The 21,237-nt window shown below is 44.7% G+C and overlaps 2 protein-coding genes across 3 annotated transcripts in view; both read left to right on the top strand.

Annotated features, from left to right (window-relative positions):
• Positions 1-18,963, top strand: part of LOC306918030 (uncharacterized protein) — a 29,696-nt gene extending 10,733 nt beyond the window's left edge. For both annotated transcript variants that reach the window (XM_079496019.1, XM_079496020.1), the window contains exons 2-3: positions 13,731-15,533; positions 18,215-18,963. In XM_079496019.1, coding sequence (XP_079352145.1) covers positions 13,890-15,533; positions 18,215-18,724 — 2,154 coding nt within the window. In that variant the 5' untranslated portion in view covers positions 13,731-13,889 and the 3' untranslated portion in view covers positions 18,725-18,963. The remainder of the gene's footprint in view (positions 1-13,730; positions 15,534-18,214) is intronic.
• Positions 1-21,237, top strand: part of LOC306917415 (troponin C, slow skeletal and cardiac muscles) — a 368,649-nt gene that overhangs the window by 132,907 nt on the left and 214,505 nt on the right. The window lies entirely within an intron of this gene.

Raw genomic sequence — 21,237 nt, forward strand, 5'->3', positions numbered from 1 at the left:
TCAAGTCATATTTTTAACTGATACTGCGTAAAAGCCAGCTTAAGGAGCCATAGCTGCCCTATTTATACCCCAGGGGCTAACGGCCTGTACCACTGCACCGGGGGGGAGGGGGGAGCGATTTCCTTCCAGAACTGTACTAAGCCAGCCTTAGGCCGTACCAAATGAGGATTCACAGGGATTAGCTCAGCAATACATTGAGTCTGTTTCAGTTTCTCAGAGCCTGAGATGTGAAACAATGTGGTCTGACTCTAATATACTGACATAAGATAGTCTGTATCTTCTTCTCTATATCATATTAAAACATCATTATATATCTTATAAATATATAGTCAGTGTCTGGCAGAAATCTCCATATACCAACTTTACATTTATTTTATTTTAGTAAATGAATGCCCTACTTTGTTACGCAAGAGTGACGCATAGAAGTAGTGAAACTGTTTTTGAAACTGTTTTCGCTATCATTGAAAGAAATCTGGAAAGTGAAAGTGGTGAAGTCTGAGTTTTATAACCAATTTAAGGTATTAACAAGAGCTTGTGACTACGTACATTGGATCCATTGATTCCATTATGATTAGAACACATTACCCTCTCCCATTTCCTGAAAAGTAACAGTTTGGGTGTCACAGTGTGAGTCAGATGGTGTAAGACCCAAGCACAGAACAAGAGACAGGTCAAATGCAAGGGGTTTTATTACCACACAAAAAAACGCACAAAACTAGGAGCCGAAACAAGGAAACTCAACAAGGAAAGTCACAAGGAATACTAGGAGTTTAACAGAAGAAGATATTGAAATATACAGGGAGAATAATGTTCTGGGAACACTATAAGACAGGAAACACTTTTCAAAACAAGAGACACCTGCAGAAGAACAGGCATAGAAATACAATACGATTCAAAAACAACCAAACTAAAGACAAGTCAAATAAGGAACACGGACAGATCTAGGACGCAACTAAAGATCCATAAAGGCTGAAGAACATTATAGCCGAAACAACAGGAGATCAATCTAAAGAAGGCAGAGGAGCAGACCAAGGTACAGATCATGACTTTGGGACACAAGGGTTCCACCTGACAGCGACCCTATCATAGTAGAGACTGTGGGATCTGTTCCATTCATTTAGGCCTCATTGCAGTGCAGACAGAAAGGGGTCTAATATGGTACTATAAGGATTGTACCATATGTAACAGTCTACAGGTCACGCCGGTAGACTGTTACACAATCCTCAATTTAAAATGTAATTCACCCATTTGTAAATTAACACTTTTGCGGTGTATGCATGTGCACATAATTGTAGCGCATCTCAGTATGTGCATGTGTGTGTGCAAGCTCTCCTGGGAACCTTTGCGCGTGCATGTGTACTATAATAAATGAATCGTTCATTAATTAAATCTGTGATGTCTATAATAAGTGCCTTTGGGGTATTTTTTTAAATCATGTTTTGGTCACTGTATACTTGCACATACGTTGAAATGTGTCCTCTGCATTTACCCATCCTAGCAAAATTTACAAGCAGTGGGCAAGTGTCATTTATTACAGCACAAACTGGGAAAGCACATGTGTCATTTTCGATTTTTGCATTGGCTATTCCAAAATAACATATCTACACAAGTTTGTTCATCAACAATTGTTTTTGAACATCTTTGAAACATCTTGAAAGTGTGTGCTGATTTTTTAAGGCATTTGTAGAAGGGGCATAGTACAGTACTAAATGTCCTTAGCTAACTGTCCAGCAGTGGTTGGCGGGCTGTGCAGTGCAGTGCAGTGCAGTGGCTGGCTGACCCGGCTCTCCACCCAGATCACCCATATCACTCTGTCCTTTGACCAGCTTAACCTGGCTGATCAACTAAGTACTGTAGTACTCCCTTCATCCCTTCATCCCCTTCTCTCCCACACACACACACACACACACACACACACACACACACACACACACACACACACACATGTGCGCACGCGTTGACGTTTCTGCCTTCACAATCTATATTATTGTTATTACTATGAAAACCTGCAAAACCTGTCAGTCCGTCCGTCTGTCACACGCTACATGTCTGGCCGTCTCCATATATGAAGATCACGAGTCACGACACTGACCTCATCAAACCCTGCATAGCCATACATGGAGAAGACTGGATCATCACCTAGATCTGCATATATGGAGCCAGCCAGGAACTCTACATCTGACCTCAAACCTCAAACCCTTAGACCATACAGTATGGAGCTGACCTGTTCTGACATGCCATCCTAGTTGATCCTTCCCCACCCGTCCTTCCTCTTCGATGTCTCCCTTTTGACTGATACCTGTCCATTCAAACTCTAGATGGACCCGCCCCAAAGTTAGAGTTCTCAACATTTTTTTACACATCATCAAATGTTGTATGGTCACTCATGATTCACCAGGAGCCTGGATGACTTAGTTCCAGGCTTAAAATAATTTATATAAATATTTTTGGAAATCTCTATGGGGAAAAATATGGGTTTAATTAGGGTACAGGCTTTAGTTACTCGAACCCGCGACACACTGTCATGCTGGATTACCAGCCAAGGTGCCTGGACTGCTAAGCCGGTCCAGGCCAAAAATATGGGTTTTCTATCTGTAGCACAGCAAAATGGCTGCGACTGCTATGCCCTATATATATTAATACACATTATCGGCGAGCGACAGAGTTGTGCGACAAAGCATACATTTGGCTTTAGCATGCCCTCTACATCCTCCTCTCCTCTCCTCTCCTCTCCTCTCCTCCTCTCCTCTCCGGTCAGATCTGTTACATTCAGCAACAAATTTCTGCTGCATCAGACGTCCATCATAGATCTCCACTCGAGCTGAAATGTGATCAGACATCTGATCCAGGCTACGAGGCCGGAGGAAAAACCAACACAAAACAGCCTTCTCATGAAAAAGAAAAAAAGTACCCAGAGTACGGAATGTGGTTCCTGTCCAGGAGCGTGTCTGTGTGTGTGTGTGTGTGTGTGTGTGTGTGTGTGTGTGTGTGTGTGTGTGTGTGTGTGTGTGTGTGTGTGTGGTATAAAAGTAACATTTTGAGGTATTTTTACTTTAGTGGATATACTTTTGCTCCCACCCCACTACAGGCAATTATTTTAAAACTTTAGTTACTAGTTACGATGTCGATTTTAGATTATTATTTCAAAAATCACACCCGTGTGAACTGAGTGGTGTAATATAGCCTGTCTGACGTAATGAAATCATGTCTGACGTAATGAAATCACACCCGGGTGAACAGGGTGAACATAGCAACCATGCTCATTTTTTCTGCACAACAAAGCCAGTTGTAGGAGTGGTTTACACCACTCAACAACAAAGCCAGTTGTAGGAGTGGTTTACACCACTCAAAAATAAATACAGTAATTGTGACCAAAGGTCGCAGTTAACTATGGAATCGTGCATTTCCCGTCAGTGTGTTTGTTGGTCGGGCACCATCAGTGTGTTGGTCGGGCACCATATATGGTCCCCAGGTCTCGTGACATCATGTGACATCATCAGGGATGGAGATGTGGAGACCCTGATGTCATAGGCCCACCTGTCCATTCAAACTCTAGAGTTATTAGTGCAGCCGCGCCCGGCAGCCGGAGAAAACTAGAGTTCTCAACAGGCCCGAAAATTAAGGCCCGGACCTACCTGGGCCCTCATCAAACCCTGTACACTCAAGAGAATGCCCCCGCTACCACCCTTAGATCTCCATATACTATATGGAGCTGACCTGTTCTGACATTTCATATGTTGATCTGACCTCATCAAAGACTGTACACTCAAGACATGCTCCTTACTGTATATGGCCAGTACAGAATTCATTCCATGTTGATCTGACGGGCGTGTATATATATATGTATATACATTAACCACTTGGATTCTCCTATAGGCTATTTAAAAATAGGCGATCTACAAGCTGTACAAAAACTTATACACTTTGAAAACTTTCAATGGCTACTTTTACTTTAAATACACTTTGATGCCCATACTTTAGTAATTTTACTCAAGTACATTTTGAATACCACACTTTTACTTTTAACAGAGCATTTCTACATTGTGGTTTTATTTTATTTTTATTTTATTTAAGTAAAAGAAAAATACTTCCATCACTGTGTGTGTGTGTGTGTGTGTGTGTGTGTGTGTGTGTGTGTGTGTGTGTGTGTGTGTGTGTGTGTGTGTGTGTGCGTGCGTGCGTGTCTGTGTGTAAGGAGTGACTGGGCACGTGTCTCGTATGCTGTGTATACTGTATAATATTTCATCTATAGAATCTTGTGGCCTAGTATATTGACACCCTGTTGTTCTGTACAGTATTTGTTCTGATGTACAGTATTTGGTGTAGTTTGACTCATTTGACCTTTCTTGTCTCCGCATGGAACTCTCTGTGTGTGTGTGTGTGCGTGCGTGCGTGCGTGCGTGCGTGCGTGCGTGCGTCAGTCTGACAGACAGCGTACTGTAAGTAGCTCAAAGCCTGGGGGGAAGGGAGAGGGCGGGGGTGTCTCAGCAGTGATTGACAGTGTGTGTGTGTGTGTGTGTGTGTGTGTGTGTGTGTGTGTGTGTGTGTGTGTGTGTGTGTGTGTGTGTGTGTCTGCGTGCGTGCGTGCGTGCGTGCGTGCGTGCGTGTGTGTCTTCAGATTGCAGATGAATATCATAACCTATATGTGTATATATAAGTGGAGCTCGGCAGTCATTTCTGTAGCGGTGTGTGTCCTGGTTGTAGTAAATTTGCTTTGATGAATTAAAAGAAGGCCAAGTGTGTTTTCTCTCTTTCCATTTCATTATGACTGTGCCAGTGTTGTTCACCCAATATTGATGTGTGTCGCTGGGTTTTGATGTAATTAATTAATTAGAAACACATTGCTTTGCATGTCAGTGGAGTCAACCTCACACGCACGCACGCACGCACGCATGCACACACGCACACACGCACGCACACACGCACGCAGTATAAAGAAAACATGCATGCGCTACATTCATTTAATTACTTCTATTTACATTTAGCACTGAACAGTAGATCTATGTAAATGACCTTCGAGTTTAAGTGTTTTTAAATGAAAAATTATTAAATGATTAGCAAAATCAAAGCCAAAGTATGTCTCTGGAACCTTGTCACGAATTAGTTGCTCTCCGATATAAACACAGTAAAGTCCATAGAGTTAATTTAATTACAGTACAAATAAAGTGAACACATATTTTTACTGTACAGGATTTGTTCAAATTTGTTAACAAACTTGTCTAATTGCTGCCCACACATAATAAACTACTTGTTTCAAGCACTTTAAAGTCTTCATGGAACTAATTATGCAGAAACATAATGATGACTTATGTCAGTTACTACTTGTCATAAATCATGTATAAATCAGCTGTGCTTGCCCTGACTAACTTGTGGTTTATTTAACATAAATTAATGCAATTATGAATAGAAGCATTCCCATTAATGTGATGTTTTCATTTTTTTATCATTGGCACATTTATATTGACAAATTGAGAGTGATTGTGACTACATTAACACTGTTAACTGTGAAAGCACGGTACAAATGTGAGGTACTTTTAGTAATTCCTTCTTATTATCCTATTTCTACTCCACTACATCTCAGAGAAAATATTTAACTTTTTACTCCACTGTAGGAAAAAAGCTTTTGCACACCTAGAGATCAGGCGTATGCACAGGTGCGTAGGCCAGTGGACAACAATGAAAGGAATGAAAATACACCCACACACTGTGTATCTGCTCAGTACAAGCGTTTTTTCATTTAATAAGGCAACGTTTCAGTCCCTCCGGACCTTCTTCAGGCACTTTTTACTCCACTAAAACATTTTTTACTAGCTCACAGTCATAGCGCATCACTGTTTGGCACATTTTGAAAAATGTTAGTACTTTACCTCGAGCATTGTGTCCTCAAATGTTTTTATTATAGTTTCTAACAATCCCACGCATATATTCAGTACAAAGTACTTTGGCTGTGGTCAGACTTAAGCAAATTAAACGGTCTCATTTCGAAAGTGCCATCATCCCACACCCACACACACACATTCAGTGAATGCCACAACTGTTAATAAAGGTAATGCCCTCCCACATGTCTCTTTATTTCCTGTGATGTCTAGTCCACCGTCGCTGTGCTGCGTTTTCAATTTATGCTGCACTGTTCAATTCAGGCGACGTCTTTGATTGAATTAAATGGTTGCCTTGTTGATGTATGGTCTGGTGGTATTAACTAAGCAGGAAAAGTCTTCTCAATAAAATATACAGCCGTGGATAAAAAGTCCTATCATGTGCTGCTCCAAAATTACTGCATCATTGCTGTCAGGTATGATGTCAGGCCATGTTTTAGTTTTTCTTTGTAAATGGTAAGTGCATTTATTTAGCACCTTTATCCAAAGCGCTTTGCATAGATTGTGCATTACATTCACCGATTCACTCACACCAATGCCGGAGGAAACCATGCAAGGTACCAACCTGCACATCAGGAGCAATTAGGGGTTCAGAGTCTTGCTCAAAGACACTTCGACACTAACTCTGGGGGAGCCCGGGTTCGAACTGGTCACTCTACCCCTGAGCCACTGCATGTCGTGTTGTAAATGCATATACTTCACCATACAAGTATAGTACAAAAGCAGTGAAAATAGCAGATGTATAAAGCTCAACACATTTTTAGGTTTTAAAATATACATACAAGGTTTCCACCCAACAACAACGATAGGTTTGTATGAAGCCTGACTTGACCCTGGTCCTTCTCGGGGAGTAGTAGGGTGTTCATTTGCATGCTGTTATATTTTCAACCTCTGCCCTGTTTAGCATTCTGTAAATAGTTTCTTCTCTGGCAGGTTTCTGACTTTGTGCAGTCAATAAGGCACTGGACCCTCACAGATTCTGGCTGATGCCGACTTCAACAGGGGGTCCAGGACCCCCATGGGATCATATCTATTCTGGGCGAAACAATCGCAGAACATTGCAAATCTACAAGCTCTTGTTGATTGCCTATTTTCGGCAAAGAGGTTATTAATTTACACAACCATTTACACAAGTCTATGAAGCTTATCTATGAAAAAGTTTTTATCTGCAACATCATTTTAGACAAAAATATGTAGTGGGGGGGGGGGGGGGGGGGTCTGCTTCATTTCTCTGTCAGTTAAGGGGTTCTTGGCCTATGGAAAAAAACGTTGAAGATTCCTGGTATTAATAATACAGTCCAGCCATATAAGCACACTTAATAACGACATAAGCCATGTATGTCTCAGGGAGCTCTCAGTGCAGTCGTTCTTCTGATGGACTGAATCTTCCCTGTGTGCAAGTCAATTCATTTCAAATGTATTTCTAAGACGCTTTTAGCAGGTTTGTCTCAATGGAGTTTGCTGGGTTTAAAGTGGATTAAAAGAACAAAAAAACAGGCATGTGCGTGCGTGCGTGCATGTGGGTGTGTGTGTGTGTGTGTGTGTGTGTGTGTGTGTGTGTGTGTGTGTGTGTGTGTGAGAGAGAGAGGGGTTTGGTTTTGAGTCAGAGGCAGCAACAGAAGCCTGAATGTGTGTGAGTGTGTGGGATGAAACTCGTCCCCTCTCTCGCTCGCTCTCTGTCTGTCTCCCCTCTCTTCTATCCTTCCCTCTCTTTTATCTGCTTTCCTGTCTTTTGAAACGTACCTCACTTATGTTCCGTTAATAGCGAGCGCCGAGCGTGAATGGAATTAATGTCTGTTTTAGTAGGTGGAACTCAAGAGCAACATAATAGCTTATAATGGCAAAATATTATCTAATCTGACAATATTCCGAGAGTGCGTTGCATGTATAAATGTGTGTGTGTGTGTTTGTGTGTGTGTGTGTGTGCGTGCGTGCGTGCGTGCGTATATGTGTGTATGCCATGTGTGCCCAAGTTGTTAGCTTGCAAAGTCAGTCGACAGTGTGGTACTGTGTAGGCTAGTATATTGTACATGATGCATAAGGCAAGTGGGCGGCAGCAGCAACTGGTCTGTGTGGCTTTGCAGAGCAGACATGATTCTCCAGATATTACTCATTTCCTCAGTCCTTTACATACACACACACACACACACACACACACACACACACACACACACACACACACACACACACACACACACACACACACACACACACACACACACACACACACACACACACACACAGACACACACAGATAGGCGACAGAGTGATAGCAGGCTGTCACTCAGAGCGTGTTCCCTCAGTTTGGAGGGTTTTTGCTCGTGTCATTTCACACATTACACTGTATAGAGATCAGAGGCAGTTTGCTGCTGGAGCTGCTGGTATCTGCAGCTGTTAACTGGAAGTAACAGTACAGTGAGTACAGTAGGCTACAGTGCAGTGCAGTGTGGTGGGGGCGACGAGTAGGCTGACCCCCTGCAGGGAGCACTGGAATATGAATGGAAACACTGGGTAGTCCGCCATGACTATAAGGTCAGTTCTACTGGACATTGGCTCTCAAATGCTATACCAACTATAATTCTGTCATAATCAGCATTCCGTATCTGTCTGTCTGTCTGTCTGTCTGTCTGTCTGTCTGTCTGTCTGTCTGTCTGTCTGTCTCAGTATCAGCTTTAACAGTTTCACAGGTAAAAAAGTTGTGAAATTTGTTTTTTGTGTAGTTCCCATCGTGACATTTTTTCCAAGAAAAATAAAGAAAGGGAAGAGAAGGGGGAGGGGGGAAAGGAGATCTGTCTGTCTGTCTGTCTGTCCGTCCGTCCGTCTGTCTGCAAGCTCTCATGTCTTTTGAGTCCTAATCATACTTTTAAAGTTACTAGTTAAAGTTAGTTTACATTTTGCTGATGAGTGTGTTCACAAGTTTGGTGACTTTGACTGTGAGGCGGAATGTTTTTTTTTTTAATGTTTTTTTTTGTGGCTTTCACCTTTATTTTATATATTTTATGGAGGGACAGACAGTAGGCTGACAGAAAATGGGGAGAGAGATGGGGGGGTGACATGCAGTAAAAGCCGTCGGGATCGGGAGTCGAACCCGCGGCACACGGCTAGACTGGATTACCAGCCAAAGTGCCGCTGAGCCAGGCCATGAGGCGGAATGTTAAATACAAAAGAAATATGAAACAGGTATGTGTGTGTAAAAGGCGTGATAGCATAAATGAGTGGCGCTGATATTTTCTTGATTTATATTAGTTATGTAAGATGACTGAAGAAAGAAAAACAAGGCCATTCAAACGAGCAGACACCCTGAAAGATCCCGATGTTACATTAATTTAACTCTGAATAAAGAGTGCAAAGAGAGCATGTTTTCTTGCAGTTACATTGACAGGAATGCAATCAGTCCAGTCCTTGGCAAAAGAAAAATACAAAGAATTATTTTGGCAATCGAAGGCGCTGTAGATCGTTCATACAAAGGCAAATAATAATCACCCACATCTGTGTGAAACAGCTGTTTTGACAGAGCTTGTCTTGATGTTACAAACACACTAGTTCCAGTTTCAGTGCAGCTGTAGACCGAATAATCCTCAAATTCAGGGGTCATCGCCATTTCTTGTCTCTTTGCCACAGACACATTTGTCCGTGTACGGACATATTGATGACCCCTGCTCAAGTGCTAATCTGTATATTTGTACATTTCAGTCGTTAAATGAAGGTTGCATGATGTGTGTATAGGAGGTATATTGTGCCAACATCCACTATTATGTTGTTCCGTTTCTCGCCTTTCTTGCCAGGTTTAGATTTACACAGCAAGTGAGGACGTGCCATAGCACAGCTGAGGACACAATGACATTATGACATTAGGATTATCATTGTTAGGACATTGTGACATTATAGTTGGCTTGTGGTGGCTCTGTTGGCCAGCATATTGTGCACTGTGCACTGTAAAGTCCTGTTCCATTCATCTCATTCTCAGAGTTCAAGTTACACTCAGAATTAATGCTGTTGTAATCATCAGACACGTCAAAATATCTGTGCTGAAAATAGGTATATTTGAGCCTGACATTTCTGAAATCAACATCATGTCAAATCTAGAGGACCAAAACTGCCAAAATAAAATGTTGAACAAAAACAAAGTTGTACAACTCACTTAGCAAGGTATTTGTAACTTTTATAATTATGGTAATTTAAATCAGAAAGACCAGATGGAGATAGTTTGCATCCTGTCTGCAAGTCATTTTATGATATTTTGCTCCATTACTATCTTGTTGATGGCAATTCCTTCCACAATATTACATCAATGTGATGTCATGAAGAGATGAGAGACGAGATGAGATGCGAAGAAATTATTATTCTGTTCAAGTGCCTGTTAAGCTTTAGAAAGTATAAAATAGTATACGAATACATACATACGTGTGTGTGTGTGTGTGTGTGTGTGTGTGTGTGTGTGTGTGTGTGTGTGTGTGTGTGTGTGTACTGTCAAAAATACGGTTTCTTCTTTATTTAGACAAGAGCATAAAGTGAGAGGAAGCTGGGGGTAGAAGGCTCAGCTCCTGAATCAAACCAGGGACACTGTATGATCGACACACTATCTGATAAACTACTGGCATGCCCTTTGAACCCAACTTTCAAATGTCCTTTTTCTGAGTGATTACATTTGGTGACATCTTCCTGCAGTAGGTTGCATGTTTGAAGTGATATTCCGGACTACTGATTGCAGCACTTTACTTGAAGAGAGATCTGATTGGATAAATCCTGCAATTTGAAGTTTTTGAACTCACTTCACCGTCGTCTGTGTCTGCAGACAAGTAGCAGTCAGGGAAAATGAATGTTCCTCGTGTGGCGATAAGGAGCATCACACCCACTGGAATCCACTCAGACGGCACTAACCGCTTGTCCCTCTGCAACACTTGTGCTTTTTTTGGAGCAAGTGCGTCGACCGCTTTGCCTGACTATCCCCATCTAACCCTGTGTCGTGTGTGTGTGTGTGTGTGTGTGTGTGTGTGTGTGTGTGTGTGTGTGTGTGTGTGTGTGTATCCGGTTACCATGGCGACTGTGTGGCTGTGAGTTAGACGGGAGAGATGAGGCGGTCCAGACTTGGTAAAGGGTGCAGTCTGGTCAGACAGACGTTTGGGTGTGTGCGGCCGGCACTTCATGGCAGTCTGGCAGAAGTGGTATTGGCACAGTGGTGGTGGCACAGGGGAACAAGGTAGAGTGGGATTCCACTGTTGTAGACAATATCAATACAAACTTGTCATCTATCATCTGTTCTGTATATGCAATGACAGTGAAGGGGTATAGCTATTAAGTAAGCATAAGTAAGTGTGTGTGTGTGTGTGTGTGTGTGTGTGTGTGTGTGTGTGTGTGTGTGTGTGTGTGTGTGTGTGTGTGTGTGTGTGTGTGTGTGTGCACAAGGAGACACATTGTGAGCTCATGCGTCACAAGTATGTTAATAGTTAATCGATTAATCGCCATTAAGAAATTATTCAATTAAACGTAACAGTTAACAATCGAAAATTCTGCGGTTCTATCCTTGGGCGGTTTACTGTGAAACTAATGCTGTCCGCGCACACGTGGGCGAGGAACGCACGTGTGGGCCGGTTAAAAAAAGTCTCCCCCCACCTTGGTAGCCACAGAAACGTCTGCTTTTGCATGTGATGTGACAGACAAGACAGTGCACTTTGCATGATTTCATTGTATTCCTCACACAAAGATTACTAGTACAAGTACTATTTGATCATAGTTGACCACCAAATGTGAATTCCAGTGGAATCCTTTAACGTTCATTTAATGCAGCCCCTCACAGTATGTGTTCAAACCGATGATAGATGAACGTGATTTTCCTCGCAAAGTTGGACAGTGTGCCACCGTCTCTCTGGCCTATGGGATCTGTAGGCCCCATGGGGGAACAGCTGGCCCGGCGCCGAGGCAAACATCACTTCAAAGGCGTTCACTTAGAACATTTGGAGAACAATTAAGTGGAACACCCCCATACTGAGCGAGAAAATGCTGCAGTTTACACACACACACACACACACACACACACACACACACACACACACACACACACACACACACACACACACACACACACACACACACACACACACACACACACACACACACACACACACACACACACACACACACGCATGCACGCACGCATGCACACACAGACACGCACGCATGCACGCATGCACACACACACACGCGCGCGCGCGCGATTACAAACGTGTCAACAGCATCATTGACAACAGCATTTGGGTGAGAGTGGGTGGTGACCACTGGTGACGGTGTGTGTCACTGTGGGAGTGCAGTGCAGTACTGTATAAGACGTGGATATGTCTGCCAGGGGGGATTTTGATTTCTGTCTGTGTGCCTACTGTTCTGTACTGTATATAATATTACATTGTACTGTACTGTATTATACTGGATAGTACTATATAATATATTATACTGTATAGTACTGTTTTATACTGTACTGTACATATTACATAGTACTGTATTATACTGTACTGTTATATACTGTACTGTACATATTACACAGTACTGAATTATACTGTACTGTTTTATACTGTACTGTACATATTACACTGTACTGTATTATACTGGATAGTACTGTTTTATACTGTACTGTACTTATTACACAGTACTGTATTATACTGTCTATATGTCTATCCGACAGAGAGACAACACAACACTGTGTCTGTATGTCTATCCGACAGAGAGACAACACACCACTAGTGAGAGCTTATATAGGACATGAAAAGCACCCTGAGGCTACAGTGGGGGTGGTTCATGAAAAAGGAAAATGAAAAAAAAAAACACATCTACATATTAAAATATATCTAGTACATATTAAAACAGATGTACATGATTGCAAATTGCAATCATCCTTCGGGACTGGGGAGTTATGAGATGAAAAGTGTCCCGCTGCGTGCAGTGCGTGTGTATTTGTAGCGCACTGCCTGTGAACTGCACTGGGCACACGTAATGCTGCATATTTATAGAGCACTTGTGGGAGTTGTGTGTGTTTGAATGGGACTAGTAAGTCTGGTGGTTTCAGTTCTGTACAGTACATGATGACTAATCCACATTGATGCAGCTACCAGAAATACTGAAGAGTTTATAACCTTTTGTTAGGCTATAACAGTGCGTGTGTGTGTGTGTGTGTGTGTGTGTGTGTGTGTGTGTGTGTGTGTGTGTGTGTGTGTGTGTGTGTGTGTGTGTGTGTGTGTGTGTGTGTGTGTGCGTGCGTGCGTGCGTGCGTGCGTGCGTGTGTGTGTGTGGGCAACTATATACCAACAAGTTTTGACACTGAATTCTCTAGTAAGAATGTGAAAATCTGATGTAATGTGTCCGAATGCAGAAAGTAAATTACAGCAATAAACGATTGCTACGTAAAATTTGGATCAATTATGTGGAAAATGATACAAAATATATATGGTATGAATTCTGACAACACTGGAAGTACAAAATCTGTACTTTAATGCACATTACTTGAAGAATCATGCAGTGCAGTGAAATTCTTTTTTTTGCATAGTTCCCATTGTGTCATTTTTTTCCAAGAAAAACAAAGAGGGAAGAGGGGGAGGGTAAGGAGATCAAGGCAGGAAAAGAAAGAAAGTGTGAGAGCTTTTGCCACAAAAAGTACAGGTAAAGGGTTTTCTTCTGTGTGGTTCTTAGATATTTACAAGCTTTTGCCACAAACGGTACAACAAAAATGTCTCTTAGCTTATTTACAAGCTTTGCTACAAACTGTACAACCAAAGGGTATCCCGAAGCCGAAGGTATCCATGGTGGCTCCTACATGCCAGGTGGCTTTTTTTAAAAACCTCTGCCTCTCTGCTCCCCCGGCTGCAGGTGAGTGGTGCTTCAGCTGTAGGACGTCAACAGTGACTGGACAGTGATGCCGTGTAGAGGCCCACCCCTCTCGCTGCACCCCTCGTTCTCGCGTGAGGCCCATGTGACCTAGCCTGCGCCCGCACTCAGGGGGCCCAACACTGCCGCTGGAGCCCACCCATGAATCCCAGCCCCGACCGTGGCAAAGAGTGCCTCCCTCCCAAGAAGAGGGAGTCTCGGCAAGGTTCGGCGGGGGAGCAGCAGCACGTCCCTCTGGACGAGTTCAAGCCCCCCTTGCCCCTCCGGAGCCGGTCTGCTTCGGGGCGAGGGGAGGGAGCGAGGGAGGCCAGCGACGGCGACAGGGCTCTGACTAACCCCAACCCCCACCTCCTCCCCTCTCCTCCTCCGCCCATCCCTGCCCCGGCACCACCAGGTGTCTCCCTGCCCCTGCCATGGCACCTGGCCTACTCACCCTCTGTTCCCCTTCCCCTTTTCCCGGGACAAGAGAGAAGGGGTTCGGTTTCTCCATCCTGGAGGGAGGACCCGCTCTCCTCGCCTCTCCCGCACCACTCCCGGTGGTTTCGAGGAGAGGGGCCCCTCCGCGCAGAGAGGCCCCTCAGCTTGCCACCTCCGCCTGCCCCCCCGACGTCCTCGGCGAGTTCCTCCTTCAAAACACCCTTCCCGGCAGACTCCCGGGAAATGTGGTCCTACTTCAACAGCGTCCGGAGGGACTACAGCTCGGCTCTGTTCTCTCCGTCCCACCTGTTCAGCCACCCTCCTCTGTATCCTCCCGACCCCGGCCTGGCCGAGGGCCGAAACCGCTACCTGCAAGGGAAGAGGCCTAACGGTCTGGACGGGTCGGGCAGCAGGGCTGTCTCCACCTCCAGACCGCCCCTTACAGGAGACTACGGTGCCGAGAGCAGCAGAACCAGGCTGGACGGTCCCCACGGTTCCCACGCCAACGGCGGCCGGAGGCAGCAGGAGGAAATGGCGGGCCGTGTCCAAACGGGAGGGCCATTTTTCTCAGACCCCCACGCTCAGGAGGGCCCGGAGACACATTCCTCTCTGCAGGACAGGGACCCCCACGGGACGGTAAAGACCGGCTCCGGTCTGCTCTCCGTCAGTCCCCATCGCCTGGGCCCGGATCCCCGGGCAGGCAGAGGGGGGCTGCTCGAACCCCTGGGCCTGCCATCCGAGGCCCAGATCTACTACTCGCTGGGTTCCGTGTACAACAACAGCCCCCACGCCCAGGCTTACCCTCTGTACGGCCCCTCAGGAACGCCTCAGTACAGCCTGCACAGGGAGCCGGGGCCCCGGCCGCACGCTCCCCGGACCTCGGCACACTCGCCCCTGAGCGTGCTCAACAGCCACGAGAGGCCCCAGCGAGACCGCGAGCGGGACAGAGACCAAGAGAGGCAACAGGAGCGAGAGCGGGACAGACTCAAAGACCGAGACAGGGACAAGGAGCGAGACCACCACCACGACAACAACAAGGACAGAGAGAGAGACGAGCGAGAGCGCCGGCGAGAGAGAGACCGGGGGAGAGAGTTGTCCCCCGGGCGGCATTCCCGTCCTCACGCCTCTCCGCCGGCCCCTCAACAATCCCCCCCCGCGCTCCTACCTCACTTCGCCAAGGGTTCCCTGATCGAGCTGGCCAGCGGACGGCTGAAGCGCGTGGAGGAGCTGCGGACGGAGGACTTCCTGCGGAGCGCCGACACCTCGCCGGAGTTCCACCTCAGCACGTGCACCGTGCTGCTCATCGGCCCCGGCAACGCACAAGGCTTCAGCCACCTGCAGGTCCTGCTCACCGACCGCAACACTCAGGTCAGCTTCCACCATGCTGGAAAAACGTAGTCGCATGTTCTACTTAAGTAAAAGTTTCAATACTGCAATGTAGAAATACTGTTACAAGTAAAAGTCTGCAATTCAAAGTTAACCTGAGTACAAAAGTATTGGTATCAAAATGTAGGCTACTTAAAGTACCAAACGTAGAAAGTATGAAGAATGTTTTCAAATGTATAAAATGTATTAAAAAAATCAGACCAGTCTGAAGTGAGTGGTGCAACAGCCCACTCAAACATAGGGACGGACATAGGGACGATATGGACATTGCTGTTCCTTGGAGTGGTTGCACCACTCAAAAATGAAAATAGCAGCTCAATGTCATTGTGACCTTGTAGATTGGCTATTTTCAAATGGCCGGAATGAAGTGGTTAATGTATGTTATTTGTTATAATCAAAATTCAAACATAGTGGAGTAAAAGTACAATATTTGGGATGAAGTGGAGTAGAAGTAAAAGTACTGGAAATTAGAAATACTCCAGTAAAGTAAAAGTACCTCAAAATGTTACTTGTGTACTTGAGTGAATGTACTTGGTTACTTTATAGTTTACACCACTGGCTTCCTCCTAGGCAGTCACTTCACCTAATTTCAACATGTGGTCATGATCATATACTTCCTTACTTTTAATGTTTGTTTAGACTCTTTAGAGCAAGGTAGAGAAAGGCTGTAGTTTTAATGAGGACCAATTATATGAAGATAAGGTTGAAAATGGGTGAAGTGAAGTGAGTGAAGTGAACTTATTTTGAATTAATGCTGTGTCACTTTTTTCAGCTAAACCAAACTTATTTTTAATGAACTGTACGCCTAATCTTACTGGTATATTTGTCACCTGTAGTGGCATAATTTTTCTAAAAATAGTGATTCAAAATGTTCTCTCATGCCCTTTCTTAGAGGTTTCCATTCATATGGAAACTGTTTTGACTAGATGTAGTGGCATACTTTTTCTAAAAATAGTAATTCCATTCCAATTCCAATTGCTTTCACTAGTTTGAAGCAGGCTTGTATGATAGGCCTACATGTATTTACAGGTGGGGCTTATTAGGCTACTAGGCTACTGTATTTGCAAGTCCAAAATGCAGAAACTGGACCACAGTACTCACAGACTCCAGGCAGCAGATTGACGTTCACGGAGTTTACTGAATAATCCAGCAGTACAGAAAATGCACACAAAAAAGAAACAAAAAATACAGTCCTTGCACAAAGTACAGTTTGTCTTCTGTTATCTTGACTGGAAGCCATGTTCCAATAAGAACAAAAATGCCCGAAATTACGGTCAAGACAGTTGTATTCCACGTGTCAAACAAACTAGCGTCTGACTGTCTTCTTCACTCTATTTCGTTAAATCAAGACCAATTAACCTGCTCAATGCTCAGCTGCAGCAATACTGATTCATACCATAGGGGGCGCTGTTTACCAATTTACTTTAAACAGTAATATACTGAACACGAAAGCTACTCACCAGTATTAAAGCTCAAATGCAATAAAAGACAATAATAAAATACGAGAAAATATGAATTAGACATTGGCTCTTACATCACCATTACAGGTGTTTTTTTTGACAACTTCTGCAAACACTATTGTTAGCAGATCACCTATAGTGTCTGCCTCAAGCACATAAATGCAATCAGATGAATCCCATTGCAAGGCATTGTTTTGTAGCTTATTTTCTCAAATCTTTCTAAATCTTTGAAAATTAGGGAAATCTTCCTTGTCCTATATATATTAAAATTGGCTTAAAGGAGTACAGACCATGTCATGCTTATGTCGATGACTCAGCCAAGGAGTTCCCAATGCATGCAGCCCAAATATGGAGTATGTTATCACCCCATGTGTCATGGCATCAGGCACAAACAAATCAGTCAGCTCCATATTTGGCCACAAAAGGGGACATGGCCATATATGGACATTATACTGATGACATCAGAGACCTGTATATCGCAATGAAAGGGACAAGGACTGACAGCTAGAGATGGGCATGAAAGAAACACAGGTAGACAGAAAGAAACAGACATCTCCATATATGGGCACAAAAGGGACACAGACAGACGGGTACAACGGATACTCTGACAAAGCCTCCGACACTATGACTCAGACATATTGTGAATTGGTCGGATCAGCGGTATAAAACCCAAAATAGGGCCGCCAGATTTAAAGGTATATTCAGTGATTTCACTTAATTCAAATATCACTTATTGTTTTGTTTTGTTGTGATAATCCTCCCTACTATAGAGTGTGCTGACCATATAATGAGTTCCTCCCTGTCCCCAGTTAACCCCTGGTGTCAAAAAACCTTGTTTTTGTCTAGGTGGCCCAGCCTTCATCCAATCAGGATAGAGAGGGGCCTTCCGCCAATCATGATCGTGCTGTTGGCCTGTCGCGTATCCCCCCACTGTAGTGCATGCATGTGCACATCTTGTTACCGGGGCAGACCGGGGGGTTTTCCAAATCACCCAAATCACTGAATGCTCCTTTAAAGTGGTGATGAACTGAACCCTGAATTTCACGTGATGCGCAGGTTGGTTGGTTGGTTGGTTTCTGCCACCATCGGTGTATGAATGGGTGAATGTAATGCACAATCTATGTAAAGCGCCTTGGATAAAGGCGCTATGAAGTGCCTTGGATAAAGGCACTATATAAATGCACCATTTACCATTGTGTGCAGGAGTTACTGAAGGTCCTGGTGGAGTATCCGTTCTTCGTGCGCGACCGAGGATGGTCTTCCTGCTGTCCCCAGAGAACCACGCAGCTCTACGGCCTGCCCTGCCGCCAGCTGGCCGAGGGAGACGTCTGCCTGGCCCTCACCCCGACACCTCCCGCCACCTCCGCCCACCGGACGCACAGCACCGTGCGCTCCGGCTCCTCAAGGTCCCACCGCGTGCACTCCTCCTCCTCCAGCAGCTCCTCCAACAGGGAGGAGATGCCGCCTCCCCCTCCACCGCCACCCCTTCCTCACCACCCGTCGGTTCCTCCTCCTCCTCCTCCTCCTCCTCCTCCTCCTCCCGCCTCTCTGGCCCCGCCTCCCTCCTCTCCTGCGGACACCTCCTCCTCCGCTACGGAGCGGCCACGGCCGCGCAAAAGGCGCTGGTCGGCGCCGGACAACCTGCCCCCGACCAGGACTGATGAGAACCTCCCGGATTTACCTCATGGCTCCAAGCAAATGAAGTGGCAGTAGAGGCACGCACACGCGCGCACACACACACACACACACACACACACACACACACACACACACACACACAACACACAAGCGTGCGTTTATTACTATACTTGTGAGGACATCTTCATTTTAGGAGCCGTGCACCGAACATTATCACTGCGTGACACTGCAGCGCAACTACACAATTATCTCAGGCTAAACTCCAACCCTAACCCCAATCTGAATATTTCCCTAATTTGTTACCCTAACTAAATTAAATAGGACCAGGGAAATTGGCTTCACATCACTCTATTTCTCAAATTCTATTATACTTGTTGGGACATTTGACCCTTAAGCCCACACCACACCAAAGGGTCAGGACAAAACTTTTTTTAAGGTCAACCACACCAATGCAACTCAATGAGTTGCATTGGTGTGGTTTACCTTAAAAAACGTTTTGTCCCGAACCGACCCTTTTGTGTGGTTTGGGCTTTACAAGTACAGTAACACAAGTATATATACACACGCACGTACACACACACACACACACACACACACACACACACACACACACATACACACGCACACACGCATGCACGCGAGCGAGCGCGCGCACACACATGAACACACACACAAAGCACAAACACACCCTCCTTGTCTCTGTTGCACCCACCAAGATATACAATGAAGAGACCTAAAGGCAGGGTTGCAGGGAAGGAAACCTTATATCATATAAATATAAATGTCAAACTGTACGGGTGTCCACCATGCACACTGCTGCCCAGCCCACTGCATGAACCCAGCTGAGTCCTCCTCATGCTTCTTTTAGACCTCCGGTGCACCGCGGAGCGCTTTTGCCAATAATAGCCGATCTACAAGCCTACAGTATCTCGTTGCTGTTGGGCAGAAACCTCTTATCTCCATATTTAAACTTTTTGTGTTTTGGTCGTACAGTAATGCCCTTATTGATCATACTACAGTGTCACACAAAAGCAACAAGAGTAGCAGATCCACAAGCTCGAAGCGCGGTGCAAAGCGACACGTTTTGAGCTTGTCGATTTGATTACTTTTGCTACCCTTTTTTAAGATTTATTTTTTCCTTTTTATTGATAGAGGGATAGATGAAGGTAGGCTGACCGGAACACGCAGTGGAGTCCGTCGGGATCAGGAGTCGAACCCGTAGCACACTGCCAGACTGGATTACCAGCCAAGGTGCCCAGACAGCTACGCCAGCTGCCCGGCGCTCGGGCCCTTTTGCTACCCTTTTGAATTTGAATCCAAAGTGTTTTGGTCGTATGAGGTTTCCACCCGACAGAGACGATCTACTCTACGAGCTTGTAACGGTAGATCGGCTATTATCGGCAAGTGACGCCACAGTACGGTGGAAGTATATGAATCAGGCTTTTACACCTCCTCTTCTTCTTTTGTTTATTTTCTTTTTCTTTCTTTCCCCAAAATAGCCGATCTACAAGCACACACATCAGCTATTTTTGTGGGGATGCTGCGAACTATATATCAGGCATGCATTACATCTCGTTCTTATCCCTATTATTTTTGAATTTTATTTTATTCTCTTTTTCATTCTCTTTTCTTTTCTTTTCTTTTCTTTTCTTTTCTTTTCTTTTCTTTTGCGTTCCTGTCCCTCACAGCTAAGGATCAGCAGCAGCAGCAGCAGGTATGGAGGATGGAGATGGTCTCCCAGGAGACACTGAGACATTTAGTGAGACAATCAAGCACTTGTACGTAGTCGTACGTGGTCACTTTTTTTATTTTTAATGCTCGTCCCACACGCCTATACTGACAGTGTTTTTTCTGCAGGGTAATGATTTCAATCAGTGTTATGAAAGTAAACTCTATTGAAGAAGTACACACACACACACACACACACACACACACACACACACACACACACACACACACACACACACACACACACACACACACACACACACACACACACACACACACACACACATTGACTATAAATATATATATTTAATATATATATTACATTACAGATGTTATATATACAGTAAATATGCTAAACAGATTTAATGCAAACTGTCGATTTTTGCAATGCGTTTCCGGTTTTTCTTTTCTTGCTTCTGACCGACGTGTCGGTCATGGGTAGGCAAGGTGAATGTAAAAAAAAAGCCTTTTTTTATTCTCATCCTCACTGGGGGGCGGGGGGGGGGGGGGGGGGTCATCATGTCCAACGTTTTCTGTTCTTCAAGGCATTATAGCCTTCAATATGTTCTTAACATTATCTCTGCGAAAAGGGAAGAACACTAAATGAAACCTGCGTATAACGGACAATCCCCGCCCACACAGACAGGGTCTGTGTCAGCTCTCTCTCTCTCTCTCTCTCTCGCCTCCACACTTACGGTGTTTTTCCATTAAAAGCTGAATGACTAGAAGAGAAATGGTGCTAATAACACGTTGGAAACATGATGCTTTGTGAATCCTCTTGACCCCTGTGCACCGAACGCTTCTGTTCCCGGTTTCTTTTCTTCTTCTTTTTTTTTTACGTACTGTATATGTTCGAAAGC

Source organism: Electrona antarctica, assembly GCF_951216825.1.
Source record: "Electrona antarctica genome assembly, chromosome: 2".
NCBI lineage: Eukaryota > Metazoa > Chordata > Actinopteri > Myctophiformes > Myctophidae > Electrona > Electrona antarctica.